At 37.3% G+C, this 23,754-nt stretch overlaps 1 protein-coding gene across 1 annotated transcript; it reads left to right on the top strand.

The window, feature by feature from the left end:
* The first annotated feature begins 202 nt into the window (after positions 1–202).
* On the top strand, positions 203–22,711 carry RAB11A (RAB11A, member RAS oncogene family). The gene is made up of 5 exons (XM_080664704.1): positions 203–382; positions 9,704–9,899; positions 10,590–10,783; positions 11,792–11,872; positions 21,004–22,711. Exons 1-5 carry the CDS (start codon positions 343–345, stop codon positions 21,141–21,143), a joined length of 651 nt encoding a protein of 216 aa, XP_080520830.1. The 5' UTR covers positions 203–342; the 3' UTR covers positions 21,144–22,711.
* The last annotated feature ends 1,043 nt before the right edge of the window (positions 22,712–23,754 follow it).

Raw genomic sequence — 23,754 nt, 5'->3', positions numbered from 1 at the left:
AGGTGCGGAAAATGAGGGAGGGGACACTTAGAGTATGGTGAGCGGCTGAAAGCAGTGTAATCAGCTAGGAGTCAGGGCTGTTTCTCCTTTGAGCCTCCAGGAGGAGGTGAAAATTGGAACACACACAGTACTCGCACGGCCCTCCCTTTCTGGGCTCAGGGGCGGGCCGCAGCCTCCCCGGAAGTACTTTCCCTGAGGTCTACCGGAAGTGACGTATGTCAGGGAGGGGTTCTTTACCCGGTCAAGCAGCTGAAGCTCGGCGCTTGGGTTACCCCTGCAGCGACGCCCCCTGGTCCCACCGATACCACTGCTGCTCCCGCCCCTTCACTCCTCGGCCGCGCAATGGGCACCCGCGACGACGAGTACGACTACCTCTTCAAAGGTGAGGCCATGGGCTCTCCCACTCTCCACCGACTCTCGTTCGGGGGCCCGGGACACTCCCGGGGGACCCGCGTGAGGCTACCTCAGTACTGAAATTGGCCTTCCTCAGCCTTTCCCTCTCAGTGTGGTTTGACCCGTGGCCTCCCAGCTCAGCACTTTTCCTTCCTTCAGACGGGGTGGGGATAGTCCTGGCCAACACCAACCCGTCTCATAGCGACCTCCTCATAGGCCTTCGCTAGCCTCAGAGCCCCTCACCGAGTGTCCTGACGGCGGGCTGCCTTCTCCCAAATCATCTTCCTTTCCCGGGTTTTAGGCCCCTTCTCAGGGGTCGCCCCTCCCACCATCTTATCCTTCGGATTTGGCGCCCCCTCCCCCTCAGTGTGCACTCGGCCGGACTCACTCCCCTTCCTTGCACCTCTTTGACCCGCCCTTCGCTTCGCTCTTCACCTAGCCTCGGCGCAGACCGCCACTACAGGTCTTTCCTTATCTGCCTCGCTTTCCCCTCTGGCGAGCCGCCCCTCCGCGTTTCCTCACAGCCCCACCTTCCCCTCGGACAAACAGCTCTCCTAGCCATTTTCCATCCTGGGGCCAGGCCCTGGTTAAAATCTGAGCGGCCAGCGGCCCCACACACGCCCCACAGCTCTCGCCGTCAGTAACCTCGCACTGCCCCCGGGATTGGTAGCTCTTTCTGTACCTTCCCTCCCCAAATAGTTTTGCGCGCTCTCCTGGTCGACTGCGCGACCCCGAGGGTGGGGCGTAGGGCAAGAGGGGATTGTCCGTCACCACGCACGCACTTGTCGCAGTGACCCGGCAGACTGGTGATTCCCCACCTAGCCTTTTCTCTCCTACCCTCTCTCCCCAGCGGCAACCAGCCCGGGATGACTCTTGACTCTGCTCGCGAGAAGGGGTTGCGGATGGGTGGTGGCTGTTATCCCTGCCAGACCTGAAGGCCCAGTTCCTGAGCAGGAAAGGTTGTGCGCTGCACAAATACTAGCTTGCTTTATCGCTATGGACTGGTCGCTTCCTGCTGCAGCACTGGGAGGATCCAACCTGTTTTTAGAACAGAAAGGGAAGAGTCCTAGTTGGCTACATACCTTTCCCAAAAAGTGGGTGGCGGGGAGAAGTTGTGTGCTCTTTGGTCAAATTAAATATTTATTATAAGACAAAACATATTGGAGGGTGAGGAGTGGATAGAAAGAATTGCTTATTGGTTAGTCCGGACAGAATCCAAATAGTTTTTTTTTTTTTTTTTTAATCAACAGAGATAAAGGGTACAGTTTTCAATGAGAAAAGAGTACAGTAAATAATTTTTTTTTTTGTTCAGTGAATGGGCTCTCTCTCTGATGTTCTTTCTTTGCTCCTGAATTAGGAGGGCAGCCATCAGTGGTTATGTTGAACAAAGATCATTACCAGGGAGGAAGAAGCCATTGCTGTTAAAGCTTTACAGTGGAGGGTGGAGTTTAAAAAGAGTGTTAAGCATGGTGACAGTGTCTGACTTTGCAATTGGGTGCTAAGTAATAATGATTGACCAAATGAAGCAGGTAACATTTCTTTACTTTACCAATACTTTGCAAATCTCGGCATACTAGCTGATGATACCCTTATCACTACTTACTCCTCTGGGCCAGAATATTCTATTATATGAGGTGAATATGTTCAGTATATTACCCCCTGCCTTCCTTGGTGGGAAGTCATTTACAAGAAGAGGGTACCTAATGCATTTTATATACTGTTTGCTGAAGTCATCTGAGATCAGGTGAAATTACTTAAGTGAGACCCTGGAGACAAGTTTAGCTATTAAAGGGAGAATTTTTATTTTTTTTTTAATGAGGTGCAGTGGCATTGAGCAGCTAGCTACCTTTGAAGTAATTAATTCAGAACAAGATAGACTTTCAGAGTATTCCTTCTGTTTGGTTTGGAACCTAAATGTTGATTTATAGAAGCCATTTCTTTTTCACTAAGAATATTATCCTGGGTTGGCTTAAGGAGTTTTAACTTAATTTTGGGCTTAGAACATCCTACTAACAATGATTGAGAGCATAGGGCTTTGGAATCACAGAGGCCCATTCAAATCCTGACTCAGGTCTTAAATTTGTTTTGTGACCTTGAGAAAGTTAACTTTTTTAGCCTCAATTCCCTCCTTTATAAAAAGGAAATAGTACGTATCTCTCAGGACTGTTGTGAGAATGAAATGGGACTGGTTATAAAATTTTAGTTTCTGTGAGGACTCAATAAATGGTAATAATGTGAAAGAAGTTACTGTGATCTTGTCAGGTTTTTTTAACCATAAATCTTTATAAATATAAGAGCATTTAAATATTAGTAAGGAAATTTAAAACTAGGAACTTCTAAAGTACTTAGTTTCCATGGGTTATGGTTTCATTTTGCTGTTTAAGGTGGGATGTTTAAAAAATTCTGCTGAAAAGGATTTCCACTTAAAGTTCTTACAGGATATGAGTCACTATTTTTTTTTTTAATTTCAGTGCTGATTATTTAGCCAAATTCTTATTTATACAATTATTATTATTTAAAATGAATTAATAATAATTCTATTTTAAAATGGTTTCATCCTAGACGTGAGATAGGCTGCAGCTCTCTACTTGGAAGAAAGCTTACCTAGCAAACTTAATAGTTGAGGGAATGGAAGTTAGTTTGTAACCCTAACCAGTTAAAAATGAAGAGATATTGTCCTGGCCCTGTACACTGAAAACCAGATTCTGGTCAGGGCACATACCTTGGTTGGGCGAATATGGGAGGCAGCCAATCAATGTTTCTCTCTCCTTCTCTCCTTGTCCCTTCCTTTCTCTCTAAAATCAATTAAAAAAAAAAAAAAGCTGTATTTTGATTAGTATAGGTGGTCCGAATGTGGGGAGAGCAGGACAGTTAATATGAATTCTTGAACATTACTTTTTAGTTAACATTAAGACTTTTGGTAGGGGATTGATTTTATTTTTAAAAACTTGACTTTTTATTTTAAACCACAGTGTGGTTAAGGCCCTGTAGAACACATAAGTGAAGTAAGCATCAACCATAGTTCCTATTTACAAATATTGTGGTAGACACTAATCCACTCACTCACATTTTCTGAAAATACCTGGATTACCTAGGTATTTACACCGTTTTCTTTTTAATCTCATTGAAGGTCAGTAATAATTATCAGCTAATTATCTGTGGAAATGATCGTAGGAACTTTGCTGTCTTGCATCTTGGTAGTTTTCTTTCAAAATTTTTGGTTGAGCAACTCAGATTCTGCTGAGTCTGGAAAACATGTCTAGATTTCAGCCTTATTATGAAGATTCTTTTGGTGAGGTACTATGAATATACAGGATGAGGCAAAAGTAGGTTTACATTTGTTCGTATGAAAATAATACAATAACTAATCCTATATAATAAAACTCTAATATGCAAATCGACTGAACGGTGGAATGACCAGTCGCTATGATACGCACTGACCACCAAGGGGCAGATGCTCAATGCAGCAGCTGCCCCCTGGTGGTCAGTGCACTCCCACAGGGGGAGCGCCGCTCAGTCAGAAGCTGGGCTCACAGCTGGCGAGTGCAGCGGCAGTGGCAGGAGCCTCTCCCGCCTCCATGGCAGCGTTAAGGATATCCGACTGCCAGCTTAAGCCGTCAGTCGGACATCCCCCGAGGGGTCCCGGTCTGTGAGAGGACGCAGGCCAGGCTGAGCCCCCTCACCCCCCGCACGAATGTCGTGCACCAGGCCTCTAGTAAATAATAATACAAGAATAAACTGTTTTGAGTACTCACAACTATAAGCCTACTTTTGCCCCATTCTGTAGTTCGAAGAGTAGAAAGATCTCCAAGTTTATTTGTAAAAACCAGTATGAAAATTATCAATTTTTTCTTCAGGTGTTAACTTATAGATCTGATATAATATGATTGATTTGTTGAATTAAATTTTAGTCCAGCCTGGCAGGATAGTACAGTTGGTTACAGCATTGTCCTGATACACCAGCCGTGGGCAAACTACGGCCCGTGGGCCAGATCCGGCTGTTCTAGCCGGTTCTCTTGCTCTCCCCTCCGCTCCTTTACTTTGAATTTATATTAGTTCACACAAACACTCCATCCATGCTTTTGTTCTGGCCTTCCGGTCCAGTTTAAGAACCCATTGTGGCCCTCGAGTCAAAAAGTTTGCCCACCCATTGTGGGTTTGATCCCCAGTCAGATACAAGAATCAACCAATGAATGCATAAATAGGGGAACAACAAATTGATGTTTCTTTTTTTCTCTTTCAACTCAATAAATAAAAAAGTAAAAAAATTCAGTCCAGTATATTAGTTTGCAAGGGAGTGTATAAAACTAAATGTGGTTGAATAGGTGGAAATTTTAATTAACATAATTAATATGTGTAATGTTTTATGGCATTTAGCAGCCTAAATATTTGATATATATTAAACCAAATTTAGTTTTAGGGTTAGAGATGATACTTAAAATTCAGATAAGGTTAACCAAGTGGTAATAAATACTGTCAGGCTGTTTTAGAAATGCTATAGTTGTTTCATATACTAGTATAGATGCTGTTTTGTGTTTATATATTTTACTAGAGGCCCGGTGCATGGATTTGTGCAATGGTGGGGTCCCTTGGCCTGGCCTGTGCCTCTCTCAATCTGGTCTGGGAGGGTTCGCAGGAGGTTGGCCAGTTGGGAAGGGACCACAGGAGGGCTCCAGGGCATGTCCGGCCTATCTCGCCCAGTCCAGATTGGCCGAACCCCAGCAGCAAGCTAACCTCCTGGTTGGAGTGTCTGCCCCCGATGGTCAGTGCATGTCATAGCAACTGGTCGACTGATTGGTTGGACACTTAGCATATTAGGCTTTTATATCTATGACTAGAGGCCCGATGCACAAAATTTGTGCACAGGTGGGGGTCCTTCAGCCTGGCCTGCGCCCTCTCCAAACCGGGACACCCCTCTCGCAATCTGGGACTGCTGGCTCTTAACTGCTCGTCTGCCTGTCTGCCTGATTGCCCGTAACCACTCTACATGCCTACCTAATCGCCCCCTAACTGCCTCTGCTTGCCAGTCTAATCATCCCCTAACTGGTCCCCTGCCGACCTGGTTGCCCCCTAAGTGGTCTCCTGCCGTCCTGGTCTCCCCCTAACTGCCCCCTGCCAACCTGGTTGCCCCCTAACTGCCCCCCTGCCGGCCTGGCCACCCTCTAACTGCCCCCTCTGCTGGCCTGGTTGCCCCCTAACTGCCCCCCCTGCCAGCTTGGTCGCCCCCTAACTTCCCCCCTGCCAGCCTGGTCGCCCCTAACTGCCCCCCTGCCAGCCTGGCTGCCCCCTAACTGCCTCTGCCTCGGCCCCTGCCACTGTGGCTTTGTCCGGGAGGAAGTCGGACGTTGGGAAGATGTCCAGTCAACCCGGTCTAACTAGCATATTACCCTTTTATTAGTATATCAGGGGTCCTCAAACTTTGTAAACAGGGGGCCAGTTCACTGTCCCTCAGACCGCTGGAGGGCCGGACTATAGTTAAAAAAAAACAACTATGAACAAATTCCTATGTGCACTGCGGGCCCGGGATGAGTCGGCTGCTAAGCAGGACAGGCAGCGGCACCCAGCGGGCTGGATAAATGTTCTTGGCGGGCTGCATGTGGCCCGCGGGCCGTAGTTTGAGGATCCCTGGTATAGATTATTAGTATAGATGATGGCTATAGTTATAGAATGTTTAAAGTACTTTTAACCTAAGATACTAGTTATGGAAAATAGGAAAGTCACTGCAAATTCCTTTCTTGAACTATATAGTGTGATTATATTGTATGTTACATTTTAAAAATGCAATTAAATATTCCCATCTTAATGAAAGAAACTGATTAGAAATTAAGTTTGAGTCCATGAAAAAATTTTTAAATGTATTTTTATTGATTTCAAAGAGGAAGGGAGAGAGAGAGATAGAAACATTAATGATGAGAGAGAATCATAGATTGGCTGCCTTCTGCACACCCCACTACTGGGGATCAGGCCCGCAACCCAGGCATATGCCCTTGACCAGAATCGAACCCAGGACCCTTCAGTCCGCCAGCCAAAGCTCTATCCACTAAGCCAAACGGGCTAGAGCTTTGGTTTGATTTTTAAATCAGAGCCAGTGAATTCTCTTCTGTTGCTTAGATAATTTAATCTATTCTTACTAAAAATCTTTTTTTTCTTTTTTTTTTTTTTTTTAGTGAGCCTAAATGTTTACTTCTTAGTTTGGTTTCTCATTTGGTAACTGAATAGAAGCAGCTTTCCTTATCGTGTCATTTCTCAGCATCATCTTGGCAGCACTATTCTTAAACATTATCTTCTGTTGAATTTAAGATATAATCCTTTAACAAGTTGCTAATATTAATTCTAGCAATCTTGTCTATGTCTTGTTGAGATAACTATTTTATACTGTATAAAGCATTTATAAGTCTTGAATTATTTTTAGCTAAAGGTTCTATTTTTCATAATGTTAATTGGTTACATTGAGGGGGAAAAATGCCCTCACTAACTTACTTTATGATGGCATAAAGATTTGAGGATGGGGAGACAATGAACATAGTTATTAAAGTGGAGGTCAAAAGGGAAGACATAAAAAACTTTAAAGGGCTAGAGTTTTTGTGGTAAGGAGATGGTGTTTTATTTTCTAAAGGTGTTGTCATTCTAGATGTCTTGCTCTTTGGCTCCTGAACTACTGATTGATATCTGAAATAGTTAACTTTTTTGAGTTTCTTTTCTTTCCTATTCCCACTTAAAGTGAGGCTTTATACCTCAGTGCTAGTGTGGGGCCAAAAATGATTCAAAGGAGGTTTCCTCTGCAGAACACTCAGCCTCTTTCACTGAGAGGCAATAGTGAGTGTCCTGTTAAGAGGGTAGACTCTATGACTGAAATTGGGATTTGATTTCACATCCAGAATGGTGGGCCTTGAAAACTAACATATAAACCAACCTTCCTATAAAATTGGAAGTGTATTGTTTTTGTATGTTACTTTCATAACCTTAATATATTCTTTGGTATCCACTTTAAGGCATTTATTATAATATCTGTATTTGCCACAATATTTTGCCACCTCTACTTGACTATATAGCTAGAAATAACTCCTTGTGATGCATGGAATCACTGCTGCCTGGATGATTTCTTGCTGAATCAGCTGATAAAGGAAACCAGAACGATATGCATTTGATAATATACTCCCTCCAAGACTGCCCAGAGGCCAGCTTCTATCCGCTCTTATAGCAGGGAAGGAATGCATAATGGATTCTCTTCGTCCTCTGACCAGAATACAGTGAACTCTCACAGTTTAAAAAAAAACACAATAATTTTTATTGATTTCAGAAAGTGGAAGGGAGGAGAGGGAAAGAGAGATAGAAAAACATCAGTGATGAGAGAGAATCATCAATCAGCTGCACACCCCCTACTGAGAATTGAGCTTGAAACCTGGGCATATGCCCTCACCAGGAATTGAACTGTGACCTCCTGGTTCATGTGTCCATGCTCAATCACTAAGCCACACCTGCCTCTCAGTTGTTGTTTTTTAAATATATTTTTATTGACAAAAATATATATTTTTTGGTGTTTCTTTTTTCTCTTTCAACTCAATAAATAAAAAAATTTAAAAAAATTTAGTCCAGCCCTGACTGGTTTGGCTCAGTGGATGGAGCATTGGCCTGCAGACCCTCGTTGAAGGGTCCCAGGTTCGATTCTGGTCAAGGGCATGTACCTTGGTTGCGGGCACATTCTCAGTAGGGGGTGTGCAGGAGGCAGTTGATCGATGTTTCTCTCTCATCGATGTTTCTGACTCTCTATCCCTCTGCCTTTCTCTCTGTAAAAAAATCAATAAAATATATTTTTTAAAAATTTAGTCCAGTATATATATTTTTGCTCTATCCACCGAGCAAAAATGGCTAGGGCTGCCTCTCAGTTTATTTTATTTTATTATTTTTATTTTATTTTATTTTTTACCTCTCAGTTTTTATGTCCCTCCCCACTCCCTGTTCATTCCACCAAATCCCAATTTCTTTAGTAAGGTGTGGTCTTATTTGGTGTTATTCTTGCATATTTGATTTTGTAGTCCTGGTGTCTAGATCAATTAGCTAGCTAGTAAGAAGTAAGAAGAAGCATTAGTAGTTTACAATAGGAATAAGTATAATATTTCCTGAAATGCCTATAAAATTTTTACAGAGGAAAAAAGTTTTATCAGGCTTAGATCTTGTAAATCAGTGAACTCATTTTGTTCTTTAAATTTTGATAGACATGCTTTAAAATAATTTAACTGCCTATATCCCCATTGTTTTTGAAATTCTTAAGGGGAATATTGCCTTGGGTGAAAAAGAATCCCCATGTGTTTATTAGTTAGTAAGTAAACTGTCTCCTAAATAGTAATTATAGGAAATGATTTCATCTAATCAAAACCTGTTTTAAAGCCCTGGCTGGGTAGCTTAGTTGGTTAGAACGTCGTCCCTATATACCAAGATTGTAGGTTCGATCTCAGTTCAGAGCACATACAAGAAGCAGCCAATAAGTGCATAAAGAAGTGGAACAACAAATTGATGTTTTTCTTTCTCTCTCAATGAATCAATTTTAAAACACAAAACCTTTTTTTTTTTTTAAACAAATCATGAAGTGGTAAGTAAAAGTGTATGTTCCCTATTGGCTCAGAATTATTAGTCAGCTTCCTAGGGTCCCTGTTAAACTTAGTGGATAGAGTGTTTGTTTTTTGGAGGAGTGTCTAGTTTCCTGCCATTCTGTTAAATGCAAATGTTGTTTCTGTGATCTGGGTGGCAAAGTTTATAAACCTGATGCCTCATATGTTAAATGTATTTCATTTTGCCCAGGTGTGAGTCCTGAGGTCATACCTAGTCTTTGATGAAACCAAGAACATAATACTCATTTTTTCTCTTTCTACCACCAACTATATCCTTCGGTTTTTTTTCATGTCTGATACAAGTTAGAGTCACAAATTGTTCATTTGGTTTAGGATTTATCTTTCAAGTTACCTTCTAAGGCAGCAGTTTTCAACCTTTTCTACCTCATGGCACACACAAACTACTAAAATTCTGCAGCACACCAAAAGAATATATTTTTGTCAATTTGACAGAAAAGTAGGTATAATTTTAATTCATTCACACTGGACAGCTATTGTTGTGGTATCATTCTTTTATTTGATAATCTAAGAGAAAAGAAGTTGGTGCTTCTGGCTAAATAGTCAGGTATTGCATGTTGAAAAAATTTTTGTGGCAAAAAAAAGAAAAAAAAAGAAAAAATTTTTGTGGCACACCACTTGAAAATTGCTGTTTTAAGGTGGTGTGCTTGTCTCATTCATCTTAAAGTTCTTTGTCTTTTCAGTTGTCCTTATCGGAGATTCTGGTGTTGGAAAGAGTAATCTCCTGTCTCGATTTACTCGAAATGAGTTTAATCTTGAAAGCAAGAGCACCATTGGAGTAGAGTTTGCAACAAGAAGCATCCAGGTTGATGGAAAAACAATAAAGGCACAGATATGGGATACGGCTGGGCAAGAGCGATATCGAGCTATAACATCAGCGTAAGTCTCAATAGTTTTTTAAGTTCTGTGAAATAGGCTGCCATCAAGTGAATTGGTTGCCATTAAATGAATTAGCTAACTTTTGTTATCCGAAAAGGTTTTTTTCCCCTTTTAAGAATGCCAGTATTAGGATTTTGAAATTTATTTATAAGCCCTAACTGGTTGGCTCAGTGGATAGAGCGTTGGCCTGCGGACTGAAAGGTCCCAGGTTCGATTCCGGTCAAGGGCATGTACCTTAGTTGTGGGCACATCCCCAGTAGGAGGTGTGCAGGAGGCAGCTGATCAATGTTTCTCTCCCATCAATGTTTCTGACTCTCTATCCCTCTCCCTTCCTCTCTGTAAAAAATCAATAAAAATATATTTAAAAAAATTTATTTATAAATGTGTTTTTAAAAATATATAATCCATGCCCTAGCTGGTGTGGCTCAGTTGGTTGAGTTCTCAGTTCCATGCACCAAAAGATTGTTTCGATTCCTGGTTGGAGCACATGCCTGGGTTGTGGGCTCCCCAGTAGGTGGTGTGCAGGAGGCAACCAATTGATGTTCTCTCTCTCCCTCTTAATCTCCCTTCCTCTCTCTCTAAAATCAGTAAAAACATTAAAATATATATAATCCATATATTTAGTTCTTCCTAGTGTTTCCTTCTATTTTGTGGTTGTTTTCTAATAGTTACATATGTTTCTGTTTTCAGATACTATCGTGGAGCTGTAGGTGCCTTGTTGGTTTATGACATTGCTAAACATCTCACATATGAAAATGTAGAGCGATGGCTGAAAGAACTGAGAGATCATGCTGATAGTAACATTGTTATCATGCTTGTGGGCAATAAGAGTGATTTGCGTCATCTCAGGGCAGTTCCTACAGATGAAGCAAGAGCTTTTGCAGGTTAGTGATATGAGTTTCATGTTATTACAGTGATTCTGTATTTCTTACTGTCATATTTTCAGTTTTGATAACCCTTCCAATGAGGTTAATCAGTTACAGTAGTTTCAGAAAAGTAAATATGAATAAATAATAAATGCTCAGCAAGGATTGTTGTTTTTAAAGTATATGATAACTGTTGGGCTCTTTTGCTTAATTTTGAGTCATTAAAACACTATAGTATTTTGAGTTTCTGCTGCCAGAAATTGAATATAAATACTGTCTCCTTTTCTCTCCCTGTATTCTTGTTTCTTTTTCCATTATGTCTCTGTGTTTACCAAGGCTGCTCTGTGTGGGTCCGAAAAGTAGTAGACCAGGGAGTGTCAAGGTTCATAGGCATTCAGCTGCTTAGGAATGAAAACTTTTTAAGCTTTACAGGGGTCTGCCTATCTCTTGCTACTGTTCTGGAAGGGCATTCTATTAGAAGGCAACATTGTACATTCTTGGCTAATGAAGGTTGTGAGCCTCCACTAGTGATTATGCTGATTTTTGGTTTTCCAGGCAAGAAGCTTTATTTCAAATAATATAGTTACAGAATTCTAAGTGAATCTTATATACCCATCCTTGTTTATACTATAGCTGTGTGGTTAAAGGACCATAAGAGATAGAAGTATCAGGATATTTGATAAGTTTACTATATTTTGAGTAGTGTTATCATTCTCATGGTAGTATTTAGGTATAACTATTTATTTTAATGAATTCAATGAAAATTTCTTATGGTTAATTTTAATCTACTATAGTGTAAGTAGAATGGTACCCTTATTGCCAAGAAGTTGGGAAAGTGGAACAACAAATCAATTATTTCTCTCTCCCTCTTCTCCCCACATCCCCCTCTCTCCCTTCCTCTCTCTCTAAAATTAATTTTAAAAAAAGGAAAGGAAAGGTCTTTTATATTTCCATTTAAAGCCTTGAGTGTATTGCATCTCTTGTATTAACTTAGGACAACACTGAAGTTTTTGCGTCTCCCCACAGAAAAGAATGGTTTGTCATTCATTGAGACATCAGCTCTAGACTCTACAAATGTAGAAGCTGCTTTTCAGACAATTCTGACAGGTAAGACTTGCATTTTCAGATTATACCAGTGGGAAATAAAAGTTTTAGGGAGATAACTTAAATTAATTGGGAAAACAAACTGTCACACTCTCTGAGATGACTATCATTTGAGAAAGCTACTAGAGCAAGAGCCATAAAATTAGTTACAATTTTTGCTTATTGAACTTTAATCATTCTAATTTATCTGGTTTACAGCGGGAAAATACTTAGAAAATTATTTGCTCACTTCTATTATTATGATCCATGTATTCTATAATTCATGGTCACAGAGTAATGCTTAAATGTACTTTCTAAGATAAATATTGAAATCCTGGCTATGGAAAGATATAACAAATGCCTTATTGAAATTCAATAAAATAAAGGCATTCTAGATTCTGATGTGTGTTATAGAAGCAGCTAGGGAAAAATATGTTCTTAAAAATTTAAATGAAAAACAAAAAGTAAAATTCTCTTCTGACATACCGTAGAAGAAGCAGAGTGTCAACTCTGGAAAAAATCAGCCAGTGATTGCATATAGAAAAGTTTAAGTAGTAGGGAAGGAACAAAGTTCATGCTGTTTTGAAATGTGGATATGCAGACTAGGTCAACCTCAAGGATAAGAAGGCATTTTATTTGTGATGACTCATATATACCTTGACTTTATTAATCTTAATCCTCTATTAAGTACTTTGATAGGTTGTTTTAAGTACTTTAAAATTATATGTTACTTTTAAGAACTTGCTAGTTATTTGTTTTTATATATATTTTTATTGATTTCACAGAGGAAGGGAGAGAGAGAGAGAAACATCAATGAAGAGAGAGAATCATTGATTGGCTGCCTCCTGCATGTCCTGCACTGGGGATCCAGCCCGAAACCCCGGGCATGTGCCCTGACCACAGAATCAAACCATGACCTCCTGGTTCGTAGGTTGATTCTCATCCACTGAGCTGGGCAAGAGCTTGCTAGTTTTAATACATAGGATAGTCTTGTTCTAAAAAAGTCTATGGAGAAATGGTTAAATAAATGTTTTCAATTATAATTTAACAAGATTCTTTATATATAGCACTTGTATTAGATGTAAACAGGTTTTAACTTTTAAATGTCTTATTTTACTCTAAAAAGGCAGGGATAAGCCTAGGATTTAAAAAGCATGGACTTGGAAGCCTAACTTGGGTTCTATAATCTTAGGCTAGTTACTTAATCTTTTTTAGGCCTTACTTTTTTTTTTTTGTGTCTGTAAAATTGAAATATGTTTTGGGCAATTCTGTTATTTTCTTTTTGGTGAGAGTCTGAATTTATAACAAATACCTGTGATACGATTTGACTCAACTGTTAGGATGTGACTTCAAGGTTTTTGTCTCTATTATAATCCATAGAAAAGAATTGCCTGTCACTGAGACATCTACTCTAGATTCCAAAATGTGTACATGAGTTCATGCATATAAAATATTTAGCTATCCCTGGTACATAGTGAACATTTGATAAATTAGTAGCTAAATAGCAATTAAGGTATGAAAAAATTTAGCTAAAAAAACCCCTAAATATTGGTGATTCATATACCTATCTTATTAGAATTATTTTCTGTTATCAAAAAATAGTAACTAAAAGAAATGGTGCTGGGGTTGGATAAATAGTCTTTGGAATACAGTAGCTTTTATATAGCATCTTGTGTGTGGTTTCATTGCAGATCATTTCAAACAGGCAAGATTTGATTAAATATGCAGTACGTCTGTAAATCCTACTTTTTTCCTTTATAACCACTTATGTGACTTCTGTTGACTCAATATGTAGGATAATACTAAATTTAGACTTAGGAGGGTAGGCTTTTACTCTTTAACTATTTGCTCCCACTCCCTCTATAACTAAGGTCATTGAATCTCCCTGGTTCTCAGATTTATAGTGTCTTAAAATAAGGAAAGAGAAACAGGAAAGAGAAAAAAAGTTATCTTGAAGGTCTGAGTCTCAAGGCCTCTAAAAATGTCACTTGAAAAAATTTGTAGTCAGTCCTTGTTGTTGGGATTTTTTTTTTTTCTTTTTTAAAAATATATTTTATTGATTTTTTACAGAGAGGAAGGGAGAGGGATAGAGAGTTAGAAACATCGATGAGAAAGAAACATTGATCAGCTGCCTCTTGCACACTCCCTACTGGGTATGTGCCCACAACCAAGGTACATGCCCTTGACCAGAATCAAACCTGGGACCCTTGAGTCCGCAGGCTGATGCTCTATCCATTGAGCCAAACCAGTTAGGGCTGTTGTTGGGATATTTTTTATGTCCAATTGTATCTCCTCTGATATAATTCTAGCCCACTTATTCTGATCCAATTTCTGGCCCATTTATTCTGATATTAAGTAAAGGTGAGACCAAGTCTTCCATCTGTTGTGGACTATTGTATGCATCATTTGTGACATTGAACTTATGATCTACTTAAACCTGAACTAGTCATAAACAGTGATATATACTTAAAATGGAGCTGTTTTGTCCTTAAAGATGAAAAACATCTGGCTATTTTTTTTTAATAATTTACTCTAGATTAAACTTTTGTTATTGCTTGACTAATGTTGCTTGAAAACAAATAAGACTTTAGCTTCACTCACTACCACTTTTCCTCTCTATATTCACTATTTCCTCAATTTCCTACATAAATCTGTGTTCATCTGTGGGATCAGAAATCACTGCATATGGCAGCAGACATCTGTGTTGTTTTGCAAGTGTTAAGATGTTTGTTCGAAACTTTTTTTTTTTTTTTTTTTTTTTACCAGTGGGAGTATTAATGCATTGAAAGAAACAGGAAAGAGAAAAATACTCATTAAGCTTAGTTCACCTTAAGTGTTAACAGTATTGAGGGAGCATTTACATTGTATATTGATGTTGCTGTAAGAAAAGAATAGTTTCTAGCCCATGGACACAGGCAATAGCGGGGTGAAGACCTGGGGGGATGGGTAGGGGCTGAAAGGAGAGGATTAAAAGGGGGCGGGAGAGTGGGAGACATCTATAATACTATCAACAATAAAATATATATATTTAAACAAAAGGAAAAAACAGCTTTTTAATTTTAAAATTATATATTGAAAAATTTATCTACAATATTACTCCTAAGTTAATTGTGTTGCTTATTTTAGAATAGATCCATGGCATTTTTGACATCTATGAATTTGACTGTAACTCCATGACACAATTTTGCTGATGGTATTTTTAAGAGATAATTAGGTAGTACCTGAGTGAATCTGATAGATTGCTCAGTCTCTGCTTTTCATTCTTTTATCAAACTCATTAAAGTTTTTAATCCATAATTTCCATAGTCTTATTTTTTTCTTTTAACTTTGAATTTTGACAATTTCAACCTTAAAGAAAAGTTACAATCATAGTAAAAGAATAGGCAAATACCCTTCACCCATATTAACCCAAATGTTGATATTTTACCATATCTGCTTTATTTTTTCTTCTCTCTCAATGTATACATATTATTTTTTAGTACCATTTCAAATGATAGACATGTTGACCTTTATACCTAAGTACTTTTTATTGTGCATTTCCTAAAAACAAGAACATTCTTTTTCTTAATTATAGTATAATTCTCAAAGTTAGAGTTAAGTAGTAACTTTAAACATCAATGTTTAACTACAGACCTTATTCAGATTTTCCTAGTTGTTCCAATTGTTAGCAAAATAAAGTCTGGAATTAGATCACACATTATATTTCGCTGTTGTATCTTTATAGTTTCTACTAATCTGAAACAGTTTGTCAGTCTTCTCTATATTGTAATTTTTTGAAGGATACAGTTACTGAATTTGGGTTTTTGTCTACTGTTTCCTCATGATTAAATTCAGGTTATGTATTTTTAGCAGGAACATTATGAAAGTGCTTAGTGCATCATATTAGGAGGCTCATGATACTGGTTTGTTTTATTCATTACTAGTGATAATAACTTTGGTCACTTGGTTAAGGTGATATCTGTCAGTTTTTTACATTAAATTAATAAGTCCAAGTCATCTTTTTAGTATGAAGACTAAATCTTTTTGTGTTTGAAAGGATTTTAATTCACTTAGCATATTGACTTAAAAGTGGAGTAAGAGTTTTCAGGCATTACAGTAGTCTTCCCTTATCTGCAGTTTTACTTTCCTCAGTTTTAGTTACCCACAGTCAGCTGTGGTCCAAAAATATTAAATTCCAGAAATCAACAATTTGTAAGTTTTAAATTACACACCGTTTTGAGTAGTGTGGTGAAATCTTGTGTCCTTCCACTCCATCCTGTCCAGGATGTCAATCACCCCTTTGTCCTGTGTTTCCTGCTGTATTCACTAGCCTACTCATTAGTCACTTAGTAGCCCTTTTTTTTTATCAGATGACTATATAGCAGTTCTTGTGTTCAAGTAACCCTTATTTTGCTTAATAATGGCCCCAAAGCACAAGAGTAGTAATGCCTAGATGATTCTAATAGATATGCCTAAGAGAACTTAACCTGTAAAATGTAATTCCATTTGGTGAAATGGTTTGTATGTATAGGAAAAAACATAGTATATATAGGATTAGGTGCTATCTGTGGTTTTAGGCATCCACTTGGGGTTTTGCACTGTATCCCCTGCAGATGGACAGGAGGAGGAGGGAGCTTCTGTAATTTTACTAGAGTAGTGAGAATCTCTTATTTAGGCGTAGTAGCTTTGTTCTTGGAATGTGGCAACTTTTAAATACGTGCCAGTAATTAAATTGGAGAATTTTTTGACCTTTGAGAAACTTACTTGGACCTGGTGAGCATTGGGTTTGAAGAACACCCAAAAATTTCTGATCTAGGCTCTAGTGGAATAACTCAGGCCTCTGCTATTTTCACAATTTTTGGAGTCACTGAAGAATTTTAGCTTTTTTGTTCCCCAATTTGGAACAGTGGCATTTGACTTCCTTAGAATTTACTTTGCAACTTGATCCATACTGCCATTAGAGTAGAAATAGATATATGTCTTTTTTATTTAACTTTATCTGGTTATATTTAAAGCTATCTTATATTAACGTTTTACTTCATATTTAGGTCGATAAGAGATTCTTATATAAGAAAGATAAAGCAGAATTCCTTTTCTTTCTAACCTTACCTATTCTTTGAACATCTTGAAAGGGGACTGCACAGGAATTGGTGTATCATATACATTTGTTTCTAAATGAGATTATCTCTTATTTTCTGACCAATATTTTCCTCTTGATTTATTGCCTTATTATTTTTATTAGCAGGTATCTTTTTGGTGACTGCAGCAAATGTAAAAGTGATCCATTTCTACAAAACAGTATACAGTACTTGTAGGCAGTTATACAACACTGCTCAAATTTCTTGCTTTGTAATAAGATCTCTTTAATTATTTAACTTTCTATGTTCTCTGGAATTCTTCCTTTTCCTTCCTTCCAGTATTGGCTTTTCATGTAAGAACCTGCAAAATATTTTTTTGTTTTGGTTCTCCTAACGTAATGTTTAATATAACTTGTTGAGAAGTTAAAATTTGTAGAGGGTCACATTTATTCATTTGCACTTGAAAAAGAACCAGCCATCCAGTTTGGGATTAGAGAGAAAACGTAAAGAATAAAGAATGAATAGTATAGCCCAGCTCAGTGGTTGAGGGTCGACTTATGAACCAGGAGGTCACGGTTTGATTCCTGGTCAGGGCATATGCCCAGGTTGGGAGCTCAGTCCTCAGTAGGGGGTGTATAGGAAGCAGCTGATTGATGATTCTCTCTCATCATTGATGTTTCTATCTCTCTCCCTCTCTCCTCCTCTCTGAAATCAATAAAAATATATATTTTTAGAAAAGAATGAATGGTATAGTTTTACAGTAAGTTGATGATTATCTTTATTCTTTAGCCAGTAGTCTGATTGAATGACTATCTTTTTACCTTTGAAACACTCTGGTCCCATCCCTTTTCAATGAAAATAATCTAAATGAAGACTCCATATCCTTTGTTGGCCCTGTTTTTTTAAAAAATTCTAGTCAGTAGTCTTTCTTTATTGTAATCTATTTTTCCTTTTGATGCTTCTTAAGCTTTGAACCAGTGTCATCCTTCTCAAACATAAATTTTAGTACCACTCCCTCCCCACTTAAATCCTAAAAAAGGGCACACTAGCTGTCAGTGTTTCTGTTAGTTTATGCATTCAGTTGACTAGCAGTACAGCTTGCTGTTCAGCTTTAGGAAAATTAGTTTTTAATTTGGAGAAAATATATTCAGTTTGTACATTTCTTTCTCTTTAACTTTTTGTTATGGAAAGATTCCAACATACTAAGAGTAGAATAGTATCATGAACTCCCATGTAGCTGTCAGCCATCTTATGGCCAATCTTTCCTCCACCTACTCCCCCCCACCATTATTTTGAAACAAATCCCAGGTATTACATAATTTCATTTGTAAACATTTTATGATGTATATCATTTTATGATGTATAACAAAATCACTTAGAAATTGGCAGTAGTGTCTTATTATCATTTATTATCCAAACAATCTTAAAATTTCCTATCTTAAGCTATTTTTTTTTTTACACTTCAAATTAGAATCCAAAAGATGTTCATATTGCAGTTGGTTGACATGTTCTTGGAGCATTTTGAAAACACAATTTCACTTCCTTTTATCTTATAACTTTATGTTTTTAAAATTTTCAAGTATTACAGAAATAATGTAGTGAATATCTTATACTATTCATCTAGAATCATCAACTTGTCACATTTAGTTTATTTCTATATGTGTATAAATACTCCTCCCTCCCCCCTTTGCTCAATCTTTGGAAAATAGTTTGTAAACATTTTGGCACTTTACTACTAAATACTTGAGTATTTTCTCTCCTAAGAACAAGGTAATCTCCTACATAATAACAATACCATACCTAAGAAATTTGTGTTTATACTACATTATATAATGTGCAGTAGTTTTTCCTGTGTGTACTAATGTCCTTTATAGATTTGGTTATTACATTTTAAATCTAGGGTCTGGTCAATTGCATTGATGGAATTGTTTTATATGTGGGGTATCAAATAGAGTACCACTGATAACAGGTTGTTATTGAATACTTGAAATATAGCTAGTGCTGCCCGGCTGGTGTGGCTCAGTGGTTGAGCATCAACCTATGAACCAGGAGGTCACAGTTCGATTCCCAGTCAGGGTACCTGACAGGGTTGTGGGTTTGATCCCCAGTTTGGGGCATGCAGGAAGAAGCCCATCAGTTATTCTTTCTCATCATGGATGTTTCTGTCTCTTTCCCACTCCCATCCTCTCTGAAATCAATTAAAAAAAAAATATATATATATAATAAATATATATATAATAAATAAATACATATATAATAAATATATATAATAAATATATATAATAAATAAATATATATATATATATATATATATATATATATATATATATATATATATATATATATATATATAATGTATATATAGCCTGGCTGGCATGGGCTCAGTGGTTGAGCATCCACCTATGACCCAGGCAATCAGAGTTCGATTCCTGGTCAGAGCACAGGCCTGTGTTGTGGGCTGGATCCCCCGGAGGGGGCGTGCAGGAGGCAGCCAGTTGATGATTCTCTCTCATTATTGAGGTTTCCATCTCTCTTTCCTTCTCCCTGCCTCTCTGAAATCAATAAAAATATGTTAAAAAATACATATATGACTAGTGAACAGAGGAATCGAATTTTAAATTTTATTTAGTTAATTTAAATAAGTGGCTACTGTATTGGAGTGCACAGATATAAAACATTTACCCCATTTTAAAAATGTATTTTATGGCAACTTTTTTGAAGAGTCTTAGCTGGTTGTTTGGTAGAGTGTCCCTCAATCTGAATTTATCTAGTTGTTTCCTCATGATAAAAACATTTTAAATATTTTTGGCAGGAATACATAGATGTCCTTCATGGGAATACATTGTATCTTTCATAGTACATCATAATAGTAGGGCATATCATATTATTTTGTTGTATTTTTAGAATTCCCTTACCTTTTGAGGATATTTGGGGTGAGGGGAAGCATTGGGAGAACAAAGATAAATAAGATACATAATATAGACAGAGGGAAATACTCTTAGGTAATGCAATATAAGACCAAATAAAATGTGTTAAAGATACTTGCTGTAGAGGAATTTAATAACATTCATGCAGTTAGTTACTTATCAGACCTTTACTATTTGCTATAAGCTGGAGATATAGCAATGAATGAAGTAGACAGTTTTGTTCCTTATAGAGTTTAACTTTTAGTGGAAGAAGTAGACATTAAATAGTATTGATAAGTGTCATATAAAATCTTAAGTTGCCTGTTTGGAATAATTATTTAATTACAATTTATCTTTAGTGTAGGAGGCAGTGATAAACATGATCTTTCCCTCCTGTTCCAAGAATTCTTTGGGATTTTAGCATGTTTATGAAATTGGGCTTTTCCCTATATAGCTAAGAAAAATACCTTAATGTGCGTAATAGTACAAATTTATTTTTATTTTTCTGTGGTTCAGTGTCAGTGTATATAGGTTTTTTGCTAAGAATACAATGAAAATACTCTCATGGTCTAATTAATTTTTTAATACTCATCCGAGGATATATTTTCATTGATTTTTAGAGAGAGGGAGAAGATGGCGGGGGGTGGGGGGGGGGAGGAAGAGAGGAAGGGGGGGGAGAGAGAGAGAGAGAGAGAGAGAGAGAGAGAGAGAGAGAGAGAGAGAGAGAGAGAGAGAGAAAGAAAGAAAACAGCAACAGCAACTGTTTGCCTCTTGTACGTACTTGCCTGGGATCGAACTCACAACATAGGTATGTGCCCTGACCAGGAATCAAACCTTTTGGTGTACGGATGACACTCCAACCAACTGAGCCATCTAGCCAGGGCTCTCATGGTTTAAACCCATAAACAATAAAATTTCTTTAAAGCAAGATTTATTAATTGACTGGTGAATCTTTCCCTCTGAAATGGAAAACCTTTGTTTTTCTTAATCCAAGGGAAATTGTTAAAATAATAGGTTGACTCTAATCAGTGGCTGTTTGACAATAAAACTTTAAATTTATGCATTCTCTGTTCAGTTTATTTGCAGTTTTCTCTGTGAATGTATCGTCTACCTTTATGTATCTTTTATGTCAACTATTCGATGGGTCCGTTCAACACTGAGTATTGCTGTTTCTTTTTTCCCCCTCACTCAGAGATATACCGCATTGTTTCCCAGAAGCAAATGTCAGACAGACGTGAAAATGACATGTCTCCAAGCAACAATGTGGTTCCTATTCATGTTCCACCAACCACTGAAAATAAGCCAAAGGTGCAGTGCTGTCAGAACATATAAGGCATTTCTCTTCTCCTATAGAAGGCTGTGTATAGTCCATTTCCCAGGTCTGAGATTTAAATATATTTGTAATTCTTGTGGTCACTTTTGTGTTTTATTACTTCCTCATACTTAACAAATTTTCTGTGTTTTAAGTCTTGATTTTAGCTTTATAAAATTATCCATTTGTCCCGAATGACTGCAGCTTTTTTTCATGCTATGGCTTCACTAGCCTTAGTTTAATAAACTGAATGTTTGGATTCTTCAATGATTGTTTCCTTTTCATCATGGAAACCTGTCACTGTAGTACATAATAGAACTTGATCACTTGAAGCTCAGATCTGTTGGTCTTGATCAAATCAAGCTAAGAAGACTTTAGAAATAAACTATCATTTTGCCACAGAGCAGCTTACAATTCATGCACTCTTCTCTCAGTGCAGTATATATTATCACAAAGCTAAGAATTGCCCTATAAACATAATAGGATTTTGAGAGCTTGAAAATTTTCCATTATTCTGGAAGTCACTTTCTAAAATGCCTTAATAGGGTTATGTACTTTTTGTAAGCATCAAAGTTGATTCAAGAGGGCACCTTTTTTTCTGGGCAAGAATTATCTTAATAAACACAGAAGTCTGTATTGTGGTTTTCAGTTGTGGTATGGTTATGGGTTCTGGAGGCTGGGAACTGGAGAGACTGGTGGAGTTCTATTCGAGGTGCTTCTGTTGGAATGATCAGGCAGCCTAAGTTTAATGATAAGTCATTTAATTTATCTAATTTCCCAGCAGTAGATTAGATGGCATTTTATTGCTCAGGCAATAACTGGTTTAATGCTCTTAGTATCAAATTGTGAAGTGGTAATTTTTGTCTCAAAACCTTCCATTAAATGAAATGCAACCTAGTTTTATCACCATATTCACCAGCAGGCATGGATAATTGTTTTAATAATGCTGATTTTTTAGTTTTGCATTATATTATGGAATATAGTCCAGTTAAATACCTGGTTTCAATATGTCAAAAGAATACAGTGAGAGGTTAATTTCTACTCAAGTAGTATCACTTAAAGGCATGTATTCTTTTAGTACTTAAGATGAAATAGTACTTTGAGTTTAAATAAAATGTATTTAGGCCATTATACAGACCTGAAATAGTTTTCTTCTACTACGTTATTGAAATCAGTGGAGCAACTAGTTTCTCATTCACAAATGTGCACACTAATATTTAGTTTTACTTTCTTGTGGATAATATTAAGCACTTACTCTGCAGTGTTCTGAAAGTTGTGTCAATTGAAGTGACTCTATTCAGGATGGTGGAATATCCCCAAAATATATATATGTGTGGGATTGCATAGATTACTATGTTTCACAGTTAATCTCCTGTCTTTTGCAATGCTCATGATGTGTGGGGCACACTGAAGGCATTGCTGTGGCTTGTCATTTTGGTTTTCTTATTTTAGTGTATTAGTATGACAACTTATCTGTTTGTAAATCACTACTTTGTATTTTATGCATGCTCTGTAACTTGGCTTTTTTTTTTAGTTATTGATTTGGAATATATTCATATTCTAATAAACAGTTATAGGGGGACTATTCTTTATGTTGTCAGATTACATTTTCCCTTTGCTTTGGATATAGCCATAGAATATTTGATTCTGATGAATGAGATATTATAGGTCCTTTCATTACAGAGTAAACATGGAGTTGGAGGCACCAGTGTGTGAATTCAGCTTTGATTTTAGACATGTAGTTCAATTATGCTTTTCTTGGAAAAAGTACTACCGGAAGTACAAGGGAAGTAATTAATCTCTGTACTTTCATACATAACCCTGTCTAGACCCAGGAAGAGGCTCCATCACTCCTTATTTTACTGAAAATTAGTAGTCAGTTTTTTACAAAATTATTTAAGAGAAGGAAAAAATAGGTAGTGAGTTGAAAATGATAAAGTAACTGAACTTTTATCAAGTATAGACTTAATGCTGCCTTGGGCATGGTTGGATCTTGGGAGCAGTCCAAGAAACCAGAAGTAATAGAAAATGGCTTTGATTGCATTTCAAGTATCTTCATCCTGAACAGTCTCATGAGACAAACTGTCTCAAGTAAGAAACATTAAATTTAAAAATATTATGACAATTTAGGACCCAAGGTAGTTTAGTAGAAATAACTTTGCTGCTTGACCCTACTTTTTAGTTTTTTTAACTTTGATTAAAAAAAAAATTATCTATTATATTATCCTGAAAAGTCAGTTAGCCATCTTGACTTGTTAAACTTGTATGTAAATATTCTCAAGTGCTATCTATGATTTCTTTCTAATAGTAGTTATTACTCTGTAAGGGTAAGTTTTTAAATTTAGCCATTGCATTGAGTATGCTAAATTCTAAGGAGTGCTAGCTGGTGAGTTATGCCAGAGGTCTTTTAAGTTCTGAAGGGTTCTGCAGGAAAGTTAAACTTTTTAAGGGTTTGGATTGCCCACTAAATCTAGTCATATTTAATCATTGGGAAAATGCACATCTTAAATTTTTGTTTTTATTGATTTGTATTTACAAAATACAAAAGCTCTCAGTAGTTTGGGCTATTGTGATTATCTCTTCCATCTACCTTAGACAATTTTGGCCAATACCAGAAGCAGAATAATTCAA

Source organism: Plecotus auritus, assembly GCF_963455305.1.
Source record: "Plecotus auritus genome assembly, chromosome: 1".
Lineage (NCBI taxonomy): Eukaryota > Metazoa > Chordata > Mammalia > Chiroptera > Vespertilionidae > Plecotus > Plecotus auritus.
This window is presented reverse-complemented; position numbering and strand designations above follow the sequence as displayed.

Coding starts and splice junctions, on each gene's coding strand:
- RAB11A (XM_080664704.1), top strand. CDS start 343: ATGGGCACCCGCGACGACGAGTACGACTACCTCTTCAAAG. Junction 383..9,703: donor GTACGACTACCTCTTCAAAG/GTGAGGCCATGG, acceptor TTGTCTTTTCAG/TTGTCCTTATCGGAGATTCT. Junction 11,873..21,003: donor TTTTCAGACAATTCTGACAG/GTAAGACTTGCA, acceptor CCCCTCACTCAG/AGATATACCGCATTGTTTCC.